At 46.9% G+C, this 18,691-nt stretch overlaps 1 protein-coding gene across 1 annotated transcript; it reads right to left on the bottom strand.

The window, feature by feature from the left end:
• Positions 1-665: 665 nt before the first annotated feature.
• MYL4 (myosin, light chain 4, alkali; atrial, embryonic) lies at positions 666-15,571 on the bottom strand. The gene is made up of 8 exons (XM_011962565.1): positions 15,478-15,571; positions 15,082-15,244; positions 10,775-10,802; positions 4,261-4,410; positions 2,480-2,653; positions 1,877-1,954; positions 1,288-1,331; positions 666-836 (listed from the first exon to the last, which is right to left on the bottom strand). Exons 2-7 carry the CDS (start codon positions 15,208-15,210, stop codon positions 1,303-1,305), a joined length of 588 nt encoding a protein of 195 aa, XP_011817955.1. The 5' UTR covers positions 15,211-15,244; positions 15,478-15,571; the 3' UTR covers positions 666-836; positions 1,288-1,302.
• Positions 15,572-18,691: the final 3,120 nt, after the last annotated feature.

Consider the following 18,691-nt stretch of genomic DNA (forward strand, 5'->3'; position numbering starts at 1 on the left):
TGAATAAGTCTACAAGATCTGATGGTTTTTAAAACGGGAGTTTCCCTGCACAAGCTCTCTTTGCCTGCCACCATCCATGTAAGGTGTGCCTTTGCTCCTCCTCGCCTTCCACCATGATTGTGAGGCCTCCCCAGCCATGTGGAACTGTGAGTCCAATAAACCTCTTTTCCTTCCCAGTTTCAGGTATGTCTTTATCAGCAGCATGAAAAGAGACTAATACCATTACATGACAATGTGAATATACCTTACTCTACTGAATTGTATGCTTAAAAATGGTTAAGAAGGTAAATTTTATATTATGTGTATTTTACAACAATTTTTGTTTAAAAGCAGCAACAGCAAGGACCACAGGAGGAGTCCCTGCCTCAGCCTGGCCCCTCTCTGCCTGCCACCTGGAGGTGTGATAAGGTAGAGGGTGAGCCCGAAGGGAATGAAACTCCTCCAGGTGACAACTCTTCCAGCTGCTGGCCTTCCAGAGCTTACTCTCTTGAGACTGACCCCAATATCTCTAGATCCACAGGCTTTTGTCTTTGTCTCCTAGTTCCCAGATGCTACTCATTTCTCTGAGCACACATGAGACCGCAGGTGACATTATCACACACCACACCACAAACCAACTCAATCTGTTAATTAGTTTTTTAAAAAACAAACAAAACAGAGACTGGTCATAATCCCGGAGCCCAGCCTGGCCGTATTGGAGCAGTTTATTAACAGGGAGGGCCTGTAAGGTCCTTGGGGCAGTGGCATGGTGATATGTCGAGGACTCCACCTCAGCTCAACCATCCGGGGCCTCTCTCTAACTCACCCTGGTATGGTTAAGGCCAAGGGCCAGGCACCTGAAAGAAAGTACTAGGTGGAAAGGGCATTTCAGCCTCCTATACCCAGCCCCTTACCACACCCAGGGGGATCACAGGGAGAACCTAGGGAAAGAAGTGAGGAAGAACAGGGTCAAGAGCACAGGCCAGGGACCCTCTCTTCCACTTGGGATCTGGTTTTCTCAGTCCCAGGAGCCTGTACAGGAGACGTCAGGCCTGAGGGAAGGGTGTTGCCTTGAGAGATCCTGGGAGAGGCAAGAGGATGTGACTGACAGGGTCAAGACAGGGAGAACAGGCAAGGGCAGGCAGGAGACAGGAGATGGTGAGTGAGCAGGGCTGTCCTCATGTCCTGATCCCAAGTGGTTTCCTCTTAAGGGGTCAGGGCTGGGGCAGATGCCTTCTAGAGCATGTGGTGGTATTCTTAAGGCCCTAAGTGACCCCAGAAGGGACCGGCAGGGGAGGCTGCACTCACCTGGAAGACTCTGCTTCACCCCGACATGATGTGCTTGACAAAGGCTAGGAAAGATGTGAAAATCAGCTGCCGTGTGGCTCAGCACCTCTAGGCCCATAAACCACTTGTCCCTTCTCCACACTGCCTGACTTCCAACCCTCCCACTCCCCTTTCTCCAGACTGTGTAGTTCCTGCTCTTATTTGGGGGTTGGTGGGGAGAAAGTGGAAGAAGGGCAGACACTTAAACTCTGCTCTGTGCCCACTCTCTGTGCTCATTCTCAACACAAATGGAATGAACTACATTATGAATCCCCACAGCCTTGAGAAAGGTGCCAGCATCACCCCTATTCCTCAGACGGGAAAACTGAGGCTCAGAGAAAATAAGTGACTTAATCGAGTCCACCAGCTATCACAGAGTTAGCTGCAAAATCCATGCTCCCACCATTACACTAGGAGGTTCACTCACAAGATGGAAAAGAACAACATCCAATAGGGGGTCTACCAAAGCCCACATCAGACACACACTCCCCAGTTCCTGGGCCTACCCTATCCAAGATGTTCCCACCCTACCATCCCTGGCTGCCCTGGGAAGCAAGGCGTGGCTTAATACCTTCATAATTGATGCAGCCATTGGCATCCTCTTGCCCAGCTAACAGCTGCTCCACTTCAGCCTCAGTCATCTTCTCTCCTGCAATGGGTTTCGGAGGTGGTGCGCTCTTAATTACAGATGGCAAAGGAGGAACTGGCAATACCCAAAAACCCCCATAAGTCTGAAGGTTCAAGACTGCCTGGATCTGGGAAGTGGTTCAAACCAAGCCTCCCCCAAATGCTTTGAAGGGTGGGGTCAAGGGTCTTAAGGTCTTGCCTAGTCTCCGAAGCCTCCCCCTCTGCCTTACAGCTGCCAGGGCCTCAGTGTTTCAGGCAAAGACAAGGAAAGAATCCCTGAGTCCCACCTCTTAGGCCTCAGCAGTAACCCCTGCTCTGCCAACCTGCTCTCCCCTCCTCTCCCAAACCCTGGTACCTGCTGAGCAAACCCAACTGGGGATGGTTGTTCTTGCAGAGCCCAGGGAGGCAGGGCCTGGATCAGGTCATTATCCTCAGGATCCAAAGACCCTTGTATACCACCCCCCAACCCAACCAGTATATGTCACCTTGGCACCTCCCACCCCTCCATTCCTCCCACTTGGTCTTCATCTCTGCCCAGCTGGCATACCCAGGGTGGCAAGGACATGCCGAAGCTCAGCACCCATGACCGTGCCATTGCTCTCCTTGTCAAAGACACGCAGGCCCTCCACGAAGTCCTCATAGGTGCCCTGCTCCTTGTTGCGGGAGATGTGCTGCAGGATGGGTAAGAATGTCTCAAAGTCCAGCATCTTGACATTCATCTCTTTAGGCAGGCAGGGTAAAGAAAGAGAAAGCAACATGAGCTGGTGCTCAGGGGAGCAGAGGGTCAAGAGAGGGCCTCACCCCAAGTCTGGCAGCACCCAGGGCTTGGGCTACAGCCACTTCTGGGTGGTACATCCATTAGTGCTCCTGGAGGACACAGAGCTGCCCATCCAAGAAAGGCAGGGGACTGGGGGCTGGGGAGACAGTCTCAGGGGCCTTCTTTTCTCAGTGAAAGGAGTAGGGTGGAAGGAAAAAGGAGCCCTCCACCCAGACCTCTGAGCACCAGGTGGCCAACCAGGTGAAGGAGCTGAGGGTGGCAGCAGCAGGATGTGAGGGGCCCGAAGTGCCACGCAGCCCGGGCCTCACACTCAGTTTAGACCCTTGACATGTGACAGACCTATAATCACAGGGGCAAACAGACAGGACTGTAAAAAGAAATGTTTGCAGCACTCTTCATGGGGTCCCATCACTAGACCACACTGCTTGAAGCTACTCTGAATCAATAATTTTTATAAATTCGCAGTTCTCTTGTGAACAGTGCACTTCTCCCACATGGTAGTGTGTTAAAAAGCTTTAATTTAATAGAGGCAAACTATTATTAAATACCACAAATGTGAGCATTTCTTTCTTTTATAAGCACCCAGGACTTGCTTCTGACTTCTGAGAGGCAAGCTCCTAGCCCTCTGGTCCTTTCCTGCCCACATCCTTCACCCCCGCGGTTATCTTCAGCCAGAGGAGAAGGGGAAAGGGCCAGAACCAAGGGATGGAGGGGGGAACCAATATGGGACCCAGGAAGCCTCCAGAGATGGCCCGCCCTTGCTGAGAGGCTCACCCCACCCCAAATCCCATGCCAACACCACTGAGGAGAAGCATGTGTGTGTGTTTTAGAGCAGCTGTTAACTTGACTGGCACACATGACAGATGACATTACAAATGGAACACACTCCACTGCACCTCTTTTCATCTGCCGTAACAAGGACTGACGGAGGCACAGCTCATACATGAGTATGAACACTCCACGGTCGCACTTATGAGCTACAAAAGAATCATTTGCACCACTTTCTAAACACTCACCAAAACCTATTGAAGTGCAAATGAATGCAAGAGGCAGCATGTAGAGCTAAGAATCTCGAAGCTGCTCTAATTCATATCAAACAATTTGTAAAAGTCAGTACTCTAACCATTATTAGAAACAAATTATTTGTAATACAGCTCACGATGGCCACCACAGGATACTCGGTGCTGTGACAGATGCCTCTCCTGAGAGCTCCTGGGCTGGGGAGTGAGAACCATCAGTTACCAGATTTCCAGATTCCCACCCAGCCTTCCTCAGACACTGAGGCAACAGAATGTAGCTCCTGCCCCGCAGGAACTCCCAACCTCGTGAGGGAAACAAGCCCAGGCTACCTTCCTCCAGGGTCACTTAAGTACGGGACGTCTAGAAAAATTCTCAAAATGGGACTAGGGTAAGCGGGTAGGGGAGGCTGTTCCTGAGGGGCTAAAGTGGGAGAAGAGAGAGCCCAGATGACAGAGAAAATCTGGACAAGGAGGGAGCCCAGGGGCTGCAAGTTGGACCCTGGGAGAGGTCTGCCATGTAGACGCACGGACCTTCGGGCTTGGGCTTGCCCAGCACACGCAGCACCTCGGCGTTGGTAGGGTTCTGACCCAGGGCCCGCAGTACATCCCCGCACTGGCCGTAGGTGATCTTCATCTCTCCAGTTGGGGTCCGATCAAACAATGAAAAGGCCTCTTTGAACTCTGTGAAGAAAAGACCCAGCCATACCCCCCAATCCCCATTGAAGGTGGTGACTGGTGGCCAATCAGCCTCCACCAAGCTGAATAGTAGGTGCATGTGGTTGTTAAAATATTCCAATATTTCTCTTTGTCCATTATCCTAGGCCCTCCCTCGAACCCGTCCCCATCTCATCTTCTGCCAAACCAAGAGGCAGCCTGGTGCCTCCACAACCCATTCTAGGGCTGGGCCTGGGGTCTCTTCTATTGCTTCATTGTTATAAAATTCAAATGTTGGGAGGCTGCAGAACGAGAATCGCTTGAGCTCAGGAGGCAGAGGTTGCAGTGAGCCGAGACAGCACCACTGCACTCCACCCTGGATGACAGAGTGCGACTCCATCTCAAAAAAAAGAAAAAAAATTCAAATGTCTCCCTGGTTTCCACCCCTCCCACCCACACGTCCTGCTCCGGTGTAGGTGAGTTTCCTGACTGCTGAAATGACAGACAAGTGAAAATAGCACTGGCCCGGAACTGAGGATTCCTAAATTCTCATCTTGGCTCTGCCTCAGAGTGCAGGATAAGCTGGGCTGGGTCTCAGCTTCCTGTGCACACAAAGGGAGTGACAACTCCACCCCACTCCCTGGGCCTGTCACTGTGAGAGCAAAGGGAGGTCGCAGTGTGTGGAAGCATTTTACGAAGTGATAAGACGGCTGGAAAGTCAGCTATTATCAGTACTGCCTGTTCCAGGCTGAAAGGCAGCTCCCAGGCCTGGTGAGGCAGTTGTCAGACCACCCCAGCTCTGCCATCCACTCGCCTACGGCCTTGGGCAAACTATTAACCTCTGTGGGTCCTCGTTTTCTTAGCTCTAAGTGGAGATACAGTGATCACTTGAGCGGGTTGCAGGTGGGATCACAAAACACGCCAAGTAATGTCCAGCATATGGTAAGGGAATCGACAAATGGTGGTTACAACTGTTTCCTAGTTCTGTTTCCTACTTAGCAGCCCAGAACCATAGGGACTGGACTCCTTGAAGGCAGCAGGGCAAATATCCCTGCAGCAAGACCAAAGGAAGGCACTCCTGGTCCCTTTTTCAAAGAACCTTAACTCTTCATTGATTTGTTTTTGTTTTGTGTTTGTTTTTGTTTGAGGCAGAGTCTCGCTCTGTCACCCAGGCTGGAGTGCAGTGGTGTGATCTCTGTTAACTGCAACCTCCACCTCCCAGATTCAAGCAATTCCTGTGCCTCAGTCTCCTGAGTAGCTGGGACTACGGGCGCCCACCACCACCACACCTGGCTAATTTTTGTATTTTAGCAGAGACTGGGTTTCACCATGTTGGCCAGGCTGGTCGCAAATTCCCGGCCTCAAGTGATCCATCTGCCTTGGCCTCCCAAGTGCTGGGATGATAGGCGTGAGTCACCACACCTAGGCCCAATTCTTCATTGATTGGGATTCAACCAGTTCATTAGTGGAGGTAATTTGGCCTGGGAGGGGCATTGAAGTTACCTTATGCTACCCACAAAGAAGTGGTTTACTAAGCAGATTAACAGTATAAGCCAAAAAAGAATTCATGAACTACTTAGGGAAAAAAGCCAGTTTTAATCCTTTCCAAGTACTTCTTTCCCTAGAGGCTGCATATGGATTATTTACAAATCATTCCACATATCACAGAAGATTCCCCGGACCTTAACTTTCAACTCTTTCTTAGGCTTTACATGAATTTAAAAGACATAAAACCACATTTCTTCCACATTACTGAATAATTGAGTTCAAATTTCATTCCCATTGCTTACTTGACTTTGGACAAAGAAATATTTAACCTCTAAAAACCTCTTATATAAATGGTACCTACATCATAGGTTTCTTTTTAGTTAGATTTTTTTTTCTTTTTGAGATGGAGTTTCACTCTTGTTGCCCAGGCTGGAGTGCAATGGTATGATCTCGGCTCACCACAACCTCCACCTCCCAGATTCAGGCAATTCTCCTGCCTCAGCCTCCTGAGTAGCTGGGATTACAAGCATGCGCCACCACGCCAGGCTAATTTTGTATTTTTAGTAGAGATGGGGTTTCTCCATGTTGGTCAGGTTGGTCTCAAACTCCCGACCTCAGGTGATCCATGCACATCGGCCTCCCAAAGTGCTGGGATTACAGGTGTGAGTCACCGCACCCGGCTATCATAGGTTTCTTAAATTACATTCAGATTAATATAATAATGTATGTAAATATACTATGTGTATAAATACAATAATGTATGTAAAAAATTTTAACACAATGTCCAGCACATAGTAAATGCATAAACAGTGCTGCTAGTATTATCTTATTGAGTTTAAGCCTAATTTGGATCACTTAACTGTGTGATCTTGGCCAAATCATTTAACTTCACTGAACCTTGGTTTCCTCCTTTGTAAAAAGGAAATAACACCCACCTCATAGCCTTGTTATAAGGATTTAATCTTTTTATTTATTTATTTATTTATTTTTATTTTTATTTTTTTTGGAGACAAAGTCTTGCTCTGTCACCCAGGCTGGAGTGCAGTGGCACAATCTCAGCTTACTGCAACCTCCACCTCCCAGGTTCAAGCAATTCTTCTGCCTCAGCCTCCCTAGTAGCTGGGATTACAGGTGCACGCCACCACACCCAACTAATTTTTTATACTCTTGGTAGAGATGGGGTTTCACCATGTTGGCCAGGCTGGTCTCGAACTCATGACCTCAAGTGATCCACCTGCTTCAGCCTCCCAAAGTGCTGAGATTACAGGTGTGAGCCACTGCACCTGGCCAGGATTTAATCTTTTTTACTTTTAAAACAATTAGCATGGTGTCTGGCGCAAATTCAGTGCTCAATAAATACGTATTTGTTAGTTGAATCTGAAGTCAGACTTTTTGATCTCCTAGTTCATTCAGAAGAGTGAGGTCAAGTTTAACAAAAGAGGAAGTCCCGTCAAAAGAAAATGTAATGATGTGCCTGGCACAATGGTTCACGCCTGTAATACCAGTACTTTGGGAGGCCGAGGTGGGAGGATCACCTGAGGTTAGGAGTTCGAGACCAGCCTGACGAACATGGAGAAACTCCATCTATACTAAAAATACAAAATTAGCTGGGCCTGGTGATGCATACCTGTAATCTCAACTACTCGGGAAGCTGAAGCAGGAGCATTGCTTGAACCCGGAAGGTGGAGTTTGCGGTGAGCAGAGATCACACCTTTGCACTCCAGCCTGGGCAACAAGAGCAAAACTCTGTCTCAAAAAAAAAAAAAAAAAGATGTAATGATGCTTAATAACAGGGTGAAACCTGAAGAGGAGGGTAATAAGAACAATGACCTATGATTTGAGCACTTACCATGAACCAGGTCCTGAGCAAATAATTTTGCACAGAACACTTTATTAATCTTTATGAGAAAAACTTATGCTATCGGTATTATTATCCTCATTTAAAAGCCAATGTAGATGTGACTTATGATCAACTATTAAGGAAACCAAGGAAATGATGGGGAGGAAGGAGGAAGAGGAGGACACCTGCTTGTTATAACTGCTGATGCTCCAACCTATCACCTGGCCTGCTGGGAAGTCTGGTATGCACATAAAAAAAAATCAAATACTGACGTTTAGGACTACAACTGGAAAAAAAAAAAACCCATGTGATCTTCAGGTATTAGAGGTGATGTTCAAGGGTCCTTTCCTCAGTACTCTGTAGTAGTGTAGTCACCTGCTTACTACAGCAGTGACTCCCCTCTCTAAAAGAATACAGAAATCTGGAGAGGGATGAGAAGGAAGTCAAGGGTTAGAAGCTAATTCCTATGAGGAAAAAAAAAAAAGCACAAAAGAAATTGGGAGGCCAGGCACAGTGACTTAACGCCTATAATCCCAGCACAGTGGGACGCCAAAGGATTGCTTGAGGCCAGGAGTTGGAGCCCAGTCTGGGCAACATAGCAAGACCCCCATCTCTATAAAACATAAAAACAATGGTACATGCCTGTAGTACTAGCTACTCAGGAGACTGGGGTGAAAGGATTGCTTAAAACCAGGAATTGAAGGTTACGGTGAGCTATGATAGCACCATTGGACTCCAGCCTAGGTGACACAGCAAGACCTTGTCTCAAAATAAAATAAAATGATAGCATAAAATAAAATAAAATAAAATAAAATAAATTGGGGCATGTCACCTAGAGAATATAAATCTTAGGAGGGATTTGAAAACTCTCCAAATAGATGGAGGATATCTAGAGGATGCTGAATGGACTAGAATGTCTGAATTGAAACCCAAATACCCTCACTTTGTAGATAAGAAAATTAAGATTTAAAGAAGTGACTTGTCCGAAGTCTCATGGCCAATAGTGGAAGAATTGGGGCTAATACGAAAGTCTCCTAATTCCACATTATGTTCTTTCCACCATAACATGAGAAAACCATTATCATCTTCACCAAAAAACAAATGAAAAGATCGCTGGGGTAAAATTAAAGGAAAAACAATTCTGATTCAACAGAAGGAAAAATGTCTTCAAGGTTGGAGGGATAAAAGATCAGAATAAGTTACCCCCTCCCCATCAGCCCTGAAAAGACACAAGCATCTGTTCCAGTTGGCCATTTGGGAAATTAAAATTTTAAATCATTAGTTGATTTTCCAGTCCTCACTAGTGTCCTTGTGTTTCTATATCCACATAAGTATACGTTTAACTAAACTACATTAAAATTAATGCTGACTGCAAGTGAGTATCCACTGAGTATTATGAAAATAGAGTCAGGCTCAATTCACTAGTTTCAAAAGGCATATGCCAGCTCTCACGCTGTATTTGTGGGTAAACTGGTGTCACTTTTTTGGAGAGCAACCTGGCAATAACCATTATAATTTAAAATGCACCATCCTTTAAACCACTGCTAGGAAGACCACCTGGGAAAAGAAAGCTGATATCCTCCAACCGGAAACAATCTGAAAGCCTATCAATATAGTCCTGATTAAATTAAAAAGTTACATCTATGTGTGAGAGTCTATATAATTGTTTAAAAGAATGAAGTAGAACTGTTCGTGTGGCTGGGCGCGTTGGCTCACACCTGTAATCCCAGCACTTTTGGGAGGCCGAGGCGGGCAGATCATGAGGTCAGGAGATTAAGACCATCCTAGCTAACACAGTGAAACCCCGTCTCTACTAAAAATACAAAAAAATTAGCTGGGCATGGTGGCAGGCGCCTGTAGTCCCAGCTCCTCCAGAGGCTGAGGCAGGAGAATGGCGTGAACCTGAGAGATGGAGGTTGCAGTGAGCGGAGATCACGCCATTGCATTCCAGCCTGGGCGACAGAGCGAGACTCTGCATCAAACAAAAAAAGAACTGTTTGTGTTAATTGTGAAAAGATATCCAAATACTGTATATTACTAAATCCAAGTATATATTTAATAAAAGGTGGACAGTGTGTATCACATGGCTTGATTTGTATAAACTGTATACACTCATCATACATATACACAAGCTTGTGTATCATTGTATATTTTTCTGAAAGGATACATAAACGCCTTCCCACAGTGGTTGTCTTTGGGAGAGGAATCAGCATGGAAAAAAAGGATTTTTATTTTTTATTATTTACTTTTAAGCAATATGTGTGTGTGTGTTTGCTTTTTTGTTTTACCATGTGCAAATATTCATTTGATTTTTAAAAGAGAGTATGTGCTTAAAATGAGGGGGCTGGATTAGGTGACTGTTCAAGGTCCCTTCCAATTCCTATCATTTTATGTCCTGGAGGCATTTGGTGGGGGAAACAGAGGGATATACTGCAATGACAGTGAGTCCTGCTTTACAGCTGGGGGACACGGAGCATCACGTGATAAAACATTTCATTGGCCCTGCCACCATTAGTGGGTTAGCATCTTGGCAGACTTCATGGTGGCAGGAGAGGAAGCGGGTAAACTAAGGAGGGCTTTCCAATAATGGGAACAGAAATGAGGGCTTCCAAATATCTTAGATAGATCTTTGGAGTAGAGAAAAAAAGGCACTAACTTTTGTTAAGCATCTGCTGTGCTCCAAGCAGTCTGGCGGGGAGAAAGACTCCAGAAAACAGATCTGGAATCAGATTGCCTGAGTTTGAACCTGAGCTCTACTGCTGACCGCCATGTGAGACTGGGCAAGTCACCCCATCTCTGTGTCTCCGTTTTATCACTTGTACATGGGGGAGGTAACAGTTGCTACCTCATGGTGTTGTTATGAGAATTAAAGGAGTGAATCCATATAAAGTGCCTAGGACTGTGCCTGACACATGGTAGATGCTCAATACAGGTTTGCTATGACGATGATAGTGATTACTATTACCATGAGGACAACAACTACTCCTCCTCTTCCTCCTCCTCCTCTTCCTCCTCCTCCAGGAAAATGCAATAGAGATGGACAGGGGGGTTGTCAATACTCACCTTCAATCTGGTCAGCAGTGAAGTCTATCTGCAGGGAGGGAAATAGAAGTGAGGGCTTGGATTGCTAAAGGCAATTGTAAAGGTCCCCAAAGGGAAGCAGAAGCAGAAGTGGCTTCCAATACAGTCTGGCCACCTCCAGCAGGCCACTCATAAGCAAGGAAGGAGACTTGTGCTAAGGGTAAAACACAAGTCTCCTGATGAATGAGACACAACTGACAGGCTATAAAATCCGGTCAGCCCTCCTCCCCAGCTTCAACCAACTCTGGATTGAAAATATTCAGAAAACAATAAATAATCACGTGACAATAAAATATAATACAAAAAATACATAACATAACAACTATCACATAGTATTTACATTGTACTAAGTATTATAAGTAACCTAGAGAAGATTTAAATTATACAGGAGGCTGTGTGTAGATTATATGCAAACTTTATATAGGAGGTTTGAGCATCCTCAGATTTTGGTATCCATGGGGGTCCTGGAACCAATTCCCTACAGAGAACGAGGGACAACTATAATGTAGACTCTGAAGTTCTCTGAATACCACTTTATTAAGTGATGGCTCCAGGTAAGAGAGAAAGAGAAAGAAAAATTCCCTGGGTAATTGTAGAACCTACACGGACTCCCTATTGCAATGCCTTTGGGTCAAAGGTAAATTCTTCATCTTAGCCACCCACAAACTGCCCTCCCTGTTGCCCCTTCAATCTCTTCCTAGTCCATAGTCCTCTGACAAGCTGCACTTCTGCCCTCTTTGGGCACCACCACTCCCCACCCTTGGACTCCTCTTTCTGTTTGATTCTGATTTTAAATCCACTCCCTTCAATGAAGGCTTCCCACACCCCATCCCACTCCAGCCCCTCCTTCCGCACATGTCCTTAGTTAAGTACAATTTATAAGAGGCCATTGGTTTGTACTGAGCTCCTATAATAGGCCCAACAGACCAAACCAGAATAGATTCACTCATACTGAAGTTCCATGTCACCAAGCTGAAACTAAGTTGTTCATCTGATTCTCCAGGAAATCAGGAAAGTGAGAGATAATAGCCAGATCCCCAAACAGGACAGTTTCAGCCAGCATGATAAGAAAGTGCCATCTGTTTTAACGTTTACAAGAAAAGTAACTTTGCAATGACCAATTTGCATTTTGCTCTTTGTTTCTGCTTGCCTCCGCCCTTCTCTGTCTATAATACCACCTCCTCTGCTCGGCTGGTTGTTGCCAGATTCTAGACTCAAACATAAAAGCCAATTCAGATCTTAAAACTAAAAGTGCTGTAATTTTGCCTTCTGACACACTCTTAGGCACTCTGGGACAGCAAGAGTAATTAGCATGGGCCCTCCATGCTTCCTAATTGTTTCCAATCATGCCTTTATGTGCACTCTGTCTCCTTGAAGCCACTGTTCCCTCAGGCAAGGATTCTTGTTATTGTTCACTGAAATGCTCAGTACATAGTAGGCATTGAAAAAATATTTGTTGCAGGAAGTAATACATTTTGGACTTCCCCCTCATAATGCATAATAATTTAAAGCTGAGTACAGAAGAGGAGAGTGAATGACAATGGCCAAGCATAAGTCATCATTTTATTTTATTTTTTTTTTATTCTTATTTTTTGAGATGGAGTTTTGCACTTGTCACCCAGGCTGGAGTGCAATGGTGCAACCTTGGCTCACTGCCACATCTGTCTCCCAGGTTCAAGCAATTCTCCTACCTCAGTAGCTGGGATTACAGGCGCCCGCCACAATGCCCAGCTAATTTTTTGTATATTTAGTAGAGACAGGGTTTCACCATGTTAACCAGGCTGGCCTCGAACTCCTTACCTCAGGTGATCCACCCGTCTCCACCTCCCAAAGTGCTGAGATTATAGGCATGACCCACCGCACCCAGCCCAAGTCATCATTTTGATTTAAGATCTTGTATGTTACCTCATGGTCCTTACGCACCCCATCCCACCCCATCCCATCCCCTCCCCTCCCCTCTCCACTGGTGGTGGTTCCAATCCTGGAGCCTCTTCTTCAAGTGCCATCATCCCTAGTCCTAATTCTGCTGCTGCTTGTGCTGTGCCCATCCCATCTCCTCATCTCCAAGAACTGACCTCCATTCATGAGGACCCAGAGGTGGCAGCCATGAGCTGGGGATGGGTTGGGGCAGTTGGTAGTTAACCAGGTTGGAAAGAAAACTAGCTGTGGCCAGGAATAGACTTTGCCAAAAGTAGGGGGTGGTCAGAAAGTTAAAGGAACCCCCTAGATGGGGTGAAGGATGCTCTGCATTCACTCTGAGGAAAAGGCACAGTTTGCCTTACTTTGCAATGCTTTAAGTACCAGGAATAAACATGTAAGAGCAATTAATGTAAAAACATAAAATCTCAATAGATGTGGTCATAACTACACACATTGGGCTTAAGTTTGCTTCTGTTCTATCTTCGAATCTTTTTTATAATTTATTTATTTATTTGTAGAGACAAGGATCTTGCCATGTTGCCTGGGCTGGACTCAAATGCCTGGCCTCAAATGACCCTCCCACCTCGGCCTCCCAAAGGGCTGGGATTATAAACATGAGTCACCTCACCTGGCTTCTGCTCTATCCTGGAGGAAAGAACCTTCTAATCAAAGGAACTGGGTAAGTATAACACAATAATAGGGGAAATGGCTCTCATAAAGATACCTGTTTTTTTCCTACTTCAAAGCAACTTCAACAACCCCCAACAACTTCCAACAACGCCCATGAAGATGCAGACATGGAAAAGAGGGTTGCAACCAGGTGTGCAATTTCTCACGGGTGAGAAATTGAGAGAGGAGAGTGAATGAAAGAAGTGACAGGCCAAGGGAAGGACACCAGTTTGATGCCAGTAGGCAGCTGTTGCCCAAACACCAGGGACCAGGCCTGGCAACCCACCCAAAGGCACAGTGCTTTATGGGAACAAATCAGAAATAAAGGCGAGGAGGGATCTTGAAGGGGGAAATAGCTTTTCCTGCCAGGCTCAGCTTGTAGAGGGAGTGATGTATGACCTAGAAAACCTGCAGGTGTTTTCAGGGTCCTACAGTAGCCTCAGTTTCCCCAGAGTGAGCCATAACCAAGTTCAGAAATGGGGCAATTGCCTCCATCTCTTGGCTAAGCAGTTCCACCTTAACTCCTGCCCCTTGCGGGGACTGGGTCTTTGGCATAATAATTGTAGGGTTATCCCAGCTGTGGGTATGAGAGGAATTCTCAGAGGGCAGGGAGGTCGTACAACTAGAGCTCTGGGTTTTAATTTCCCTGACTGCTTGTCACAGAACCTGGTCCTGTGCTCTTATTTTGACCCAATACCTCACCACCCCCAGCCCTGTCCTGAGGCTGAGATCCCTGGGGGCTCAGCACTCCCAACCTGTTATTAATAGCTCTTCATACCAGTAGCCACTTGACCTCTTCCATTCTGGTGCCAAGGCTTAAAACTGCTCCTCTCCAGAGGTCTCTGGCCCCCTCTCTTTTCAGCCCGCCCCTCTCCCACCAGTTCCATTCCTTCAGCAGCTGGGCCAGAGAGCTGGGAGGCCTAACATGACTGAGTCAGCAGGCAGGGCCCACACCAGCTCCAGGGAAAGGAATGTTTTGTGTGAGGAGAGCAGGGTGGGGAAAAGGAACCAGGCCCAGCTTCCTGATCCGGTTGGAGAGAGGGTCTCAGCCCTGGGTGGGCCAGTCCTCTGCATGCTACAGATAGGAACCCAGGCTAAGACCACAGAAGGAAAGGCCTGTCTGGGTAAGGAAAGAGAAAGACAGGAATCCAAGCTCCTCTTACCTTAACCACAACCTCCTTCCCACCCTGCCCTCACCTGCCATAAGAGTGTTTGTGAGTGAAGCCTTTCCCAAACTGCCGTGCACAGGGAGGATATTCCCTGACTGTTTATATCATTTACTCCAAGTTACACTGGCAGCTCCCCTGTGTCCATTCTCCATAAAGATATCCCACTACCTCCTAGGAAAAGGCTAGTCTCTTTTACTTTGCTGTGGTGGTCCTCATAATGCCTTATAAAAGGGTGGATGAATGGTTGGTTGTATCTCTCTCCATTCCCAACTAGCTGCACAAATCTAGGGTAGCAGGACAGGGCTCCCTCAAAGCAGCACCTCATTCTTGATGGAAAAGGTTTATGACCCTATCTCCCCCTCATCAATCAACCCCAACACCCGCTCCACTGGCCCATGGGACTGCAGTCTGGGTCATGGACACCTAGTCCTCATCCCAGTCCGCCCCACATAAAGTAGATCTCTAAGCTCCAGAGCAAAAGGACTCTGAATGTCATCCCCACCTCTATCCCAATGGCTGAGCCTCACTTACCTTTACACTCTTGGGGTCAAAGGCAGGTTCCTTGGGAGCCTCAGGAGCTGGGGCAGGGGCTGGTGCAGGGGCTGGAGCTGGAGCTGGCTTGGCCGCCTCCTTCTTAGGCTCAGGCTTCTTGGGAGCCATGTTGTCTTGTTGGGATCTTCGGCAGAGGAGTGATCTAAGAAGAAACCAAGAGACGTGGCATCTGGGAGATGAGATAGGAGCCTGGGCCGCCTCCCTTCCCTTTTATCCTGGGCAGGAGCCCCCACAGAGGGGCTGGGTGAGAGCAAGAGCAACTGCTGCTGACTATAAAAGGAAGAAACGCCAGCAGGGTACAGCTGACAACTGTGTATTGTCACCAGGTTTGGGGCCACCAGCCCCCTCCCCTTCACGCCACACCTCTCTCTTCACCTCTAGGACAGGCTGATCCCTTCCTGCCAATTGGTGGAAACCCAGGAGGACCAGGGAAACAGACCTTCTCAAACATGCCAGAGCAGCCGGAGAGATGAGCTGACTTGAGCAGTTGATAACCCTCACACAAAGCCCAGGGGAGGGTGAGGCTTTTTTTAGCCCCTCCTGAGCAGAGGCAGCCCACTGCACATTCCTTCTAAGCCAAGATCCTTTAAGCTGAGAGCCACTCTGGGCCCTCAGCTCTGCCCAGAGGCCCAACTCTCCAGGCGTGGAGCTCCGAAGTAACAGCTGGTCCAGCCAACCCACACTGCCCCACACCCTCCCAACTCACAGAGTGAAAGCCTCCATTTTCCAGAGCAGGCATCCCAGAAACTCCACAGACCTCAGATCCCTAGATGTACCCCCTTACACACAACCTCAATCATTCATTCAACAAGTAGTGAGCACTTAACCCATGCCTAGGCACCTAGGAGAGAAGCAGAGAGATGTGGTAGAAAGTCAAGGAGACTGAGAGTCAGAAAACTTGGGGTCCAGTTTTCACTCTACCCCTAACTCATTCTGTGCTCTGTGTGTGTGTGTGTGTGTGCGCGTGTAGTGCTTACTACTATCAGTACTAGGAACTGTTAAGTGCTATTCATATAAAATGTCATTAAATCTTCACCACAGTCCTATAAGGTAGACACTATTTTGTTTGTTCGTTTTAACAGAAACAAGGTATCGCTCTGTTGCTCAGGTTGGAGTGCAGTGGCACAGTCACATTTCACTGCAGCCTCCTCTTTCCTGGCTCAAGCGATTTTCCCACCTCAGCCTTCTGAGTAGCTGGTACTATAGGTGCACACCACCACACCTGGCTAATTTGGGGGGAGTTTTTTTGTGTTTTGTTTTTTTGTTTTAGTTAGATATGAGGTCTTGCTAAATTGCCCGTTAGTCTTGAACTCCTGAGCTCAAGGGATCCACCAGTCTCGGCCTTCCAAAGTGCCGGGATTACAGGCATGAGCCGCCAAGCCAGTCCAGGTAGATACTATTACTATTTTCATTTTACACCTGGGGAGATTGAGACTAAAACTGGTTGAATAACTTGGCCAAGGTCACTCAAATAATTAGCTATAAGCTGGGATTAGACTCTAGATATGTCTGATTCTAAAGTCCATGCTTGAATAATGTATACGATAATCCAGTTATGGGGGAGAGGCATACAAGTTTGTGCATTCACTGGAAACGTCAGGATGGATACACACTGAACCGTTAACAGAGACACCTCTGGGGACCTAGGGGGTAAGGGTGGGAGGATAACAGCAATTTGCAGTTCTTTACTTTTTTCACTTCCTGTATTAATGGAAATTTTTATAATGAGCATTTACTGTTTATGTAAAAAAAACTTAGAAAGTCAACAAAATAATTCAGAAAAATAACAACAAAAAAGCGTACGTATCCACTACACAAAACTGCTTTGCCCTGAACCTTTAGACTCTACCGTTCAGGGGAAAAGAGGAATAAAGGTGAGAGAAGCAAAAAATCACTTTGCCTTTCTAGGCCCAGTTTCCTCACCTATAAAGCAAGATTGCTAGACCACAGAACGCCTGGTTGCTGTTAGCTCCTAAGCCTGCAATTCTGGGTGCCCTGGAACCCATATCTGCCCATTCCCCAGCTCTCTAACCACAGGTTCCATGCCCCAGATCATTGCTTTCAGAGCCAGAAGGACCTTAGAGATCATCTGGCCCCATCCTGTTTTACAGGCAAGGGATCTAAGGTCCAAGGAAACATTTAAGTTGCCTCAAGACATTCAGCTACTTACAGGCAGAGCTAGTCCAACTAATTCTATTTCCTGGGGTGCAGGGCTCTCTGTAGCACACTGCTCTTCACTGCTCCTCCTGTACACGCTTACTGGTGGTGACAGAGAAGCCCTCAAAGGAAACAGGCAGGAAAAAGGGCCAGGACTTGCTCAAGCGGATACTAGAATGAGACCAGGGCCCAGACTCTAGCCCAGCCCTGGTCCTGAGCTGGGAAGGCGGCTCCTTTGCTCTGTTTACCTCACCTCCTCCCCTCATCTTCTGCCTTACTGCTCTTCCTTGTCGGCTACCAAACTTGATCCCTTGTACCCTCGATCGCACTTTCTATAATCCCTGTCAGTCCTCCCCCTGACCTACCCCATTCCCCACGGGGGTTGGGAGTTCAGGTTGTTGGTGATGGGGAAGGAGAAAAAGTGGAAACCCAGGCCCTCCTCCTTCTCCACCTCCACCCGCATCCCTTCCTGGACTGCATCCTGCGGAGTCTGTGCAAAAATATACAAACTGGGATTTCTGTAAAAAGCTGCAGGATAGAAGCCGGGAGACCCAGGCACTAGTTGACTTTGCCAGGCACTTCCCCTCTCTGGGCCTCAGCTTGCTTATTTTAAAAGGAAAAATAATCAGGAGGCTTTCAAACCATGTTCAACAGAATCCTGAGACTAGCAATCTTGCTGTCTTGCTTTATATATGACATGCTTCTGGCTGCAAGGGACATAGAAAGGCCAGGCCTCGGAGCTCCTTCCACCACCATCACTTCAGTCACCACCACTCCTGTATTTTACATACTAGAACTCCCAGTGTGTAAAACAGTATCATTTTCTAATGGTTACATGGCTTAAATTTTTTTTAAATAATCACTGAATGGCACATACCCCCTTCCAGTTAAAACACTCATGCATACACAAGAAGTTGTTATTATGTTATTGTTGTAGTTATTCTACAAAGATGTATGATCCTCAGAAGAAAAAGCTGGAAGGTTGTTCTTTTCTTCCTTTCCTTTCTTCCTCCACCCCCCACCCCCACCTTTCTTTTCTAAATTCTAAGAAGCAAAATGTTAAGTCTGCATGGGAACACAGCTATGAGGTTAGAAAGCTGAGAAAGCCGAATGGGGTTCCGGAGGCATTCAAAATCACGCAAAGACTGTGGACTCTGGAGGTACGCAGTGATGGGTCTGAAGCCTGGTTTTGCCACTTTCTAATCTAGGCCTGAGTGGCCTCAGGACCTTTGAGGGTAAACATTTCCTTTTCAAATTGTCATGAGATTTGTATGAAATAATGTGAGTAGGGCACTGCAAACAACCTCTGCCACGTAGGAAACATTCAAAGAGATTCATTTCACTTTCCTTTGCCCAGCAGGTTGAAGCTAGAGCTGCATTGAGGCTTCCAAGATTTGGAACTTCCAGAGAGAGGTCCACATAAGAAAGGGAC

The sequence above is a fragment of the Colobus angolensis genome, unplaced genomic scaffold (genome assembly GCF_000951035.1).
Source record: "Colobus angolensis palliatus isolate OR3802 unplaced genomic scaffold, Cang.pa_1.0 Scaffold597, whole genome shotgun sequence".
Lineage (NCBI taxonomy): Eukaryota > Metazoa > Chordata > Mammalia > Primates > Cercopithecidae > Colobus > Colobus angolensis.

What these genes read in the sequence shown, in the direction of transcription:
- MYL4 (XM_011962565.1), bottom strand. Translation starts at nt 15,210, where the DNA reads ATGGCTCCCAAGAAGCCTGAGCCTAAGAAGGAGGCGGCCAAGCCAGCT. An exon ending in CACTGCTGACCAGATTGAAG is followed by an intron (nt 4,411 to 10,774) that starts GTGAGTATTGAC and finishes TTTTCTTCACAG; the next exon opens with AGTTCAAAGAGGCCTTTTCA. An exon ending in GCATGTCCTTGCCACCCTGG is followed by an intron (nt 1,955 to 2,479) that starts GTATGCCAGCTG and finishes AACCCATTGCAG; the next exon opens with GAGAGAAGATGACTGAGGCT.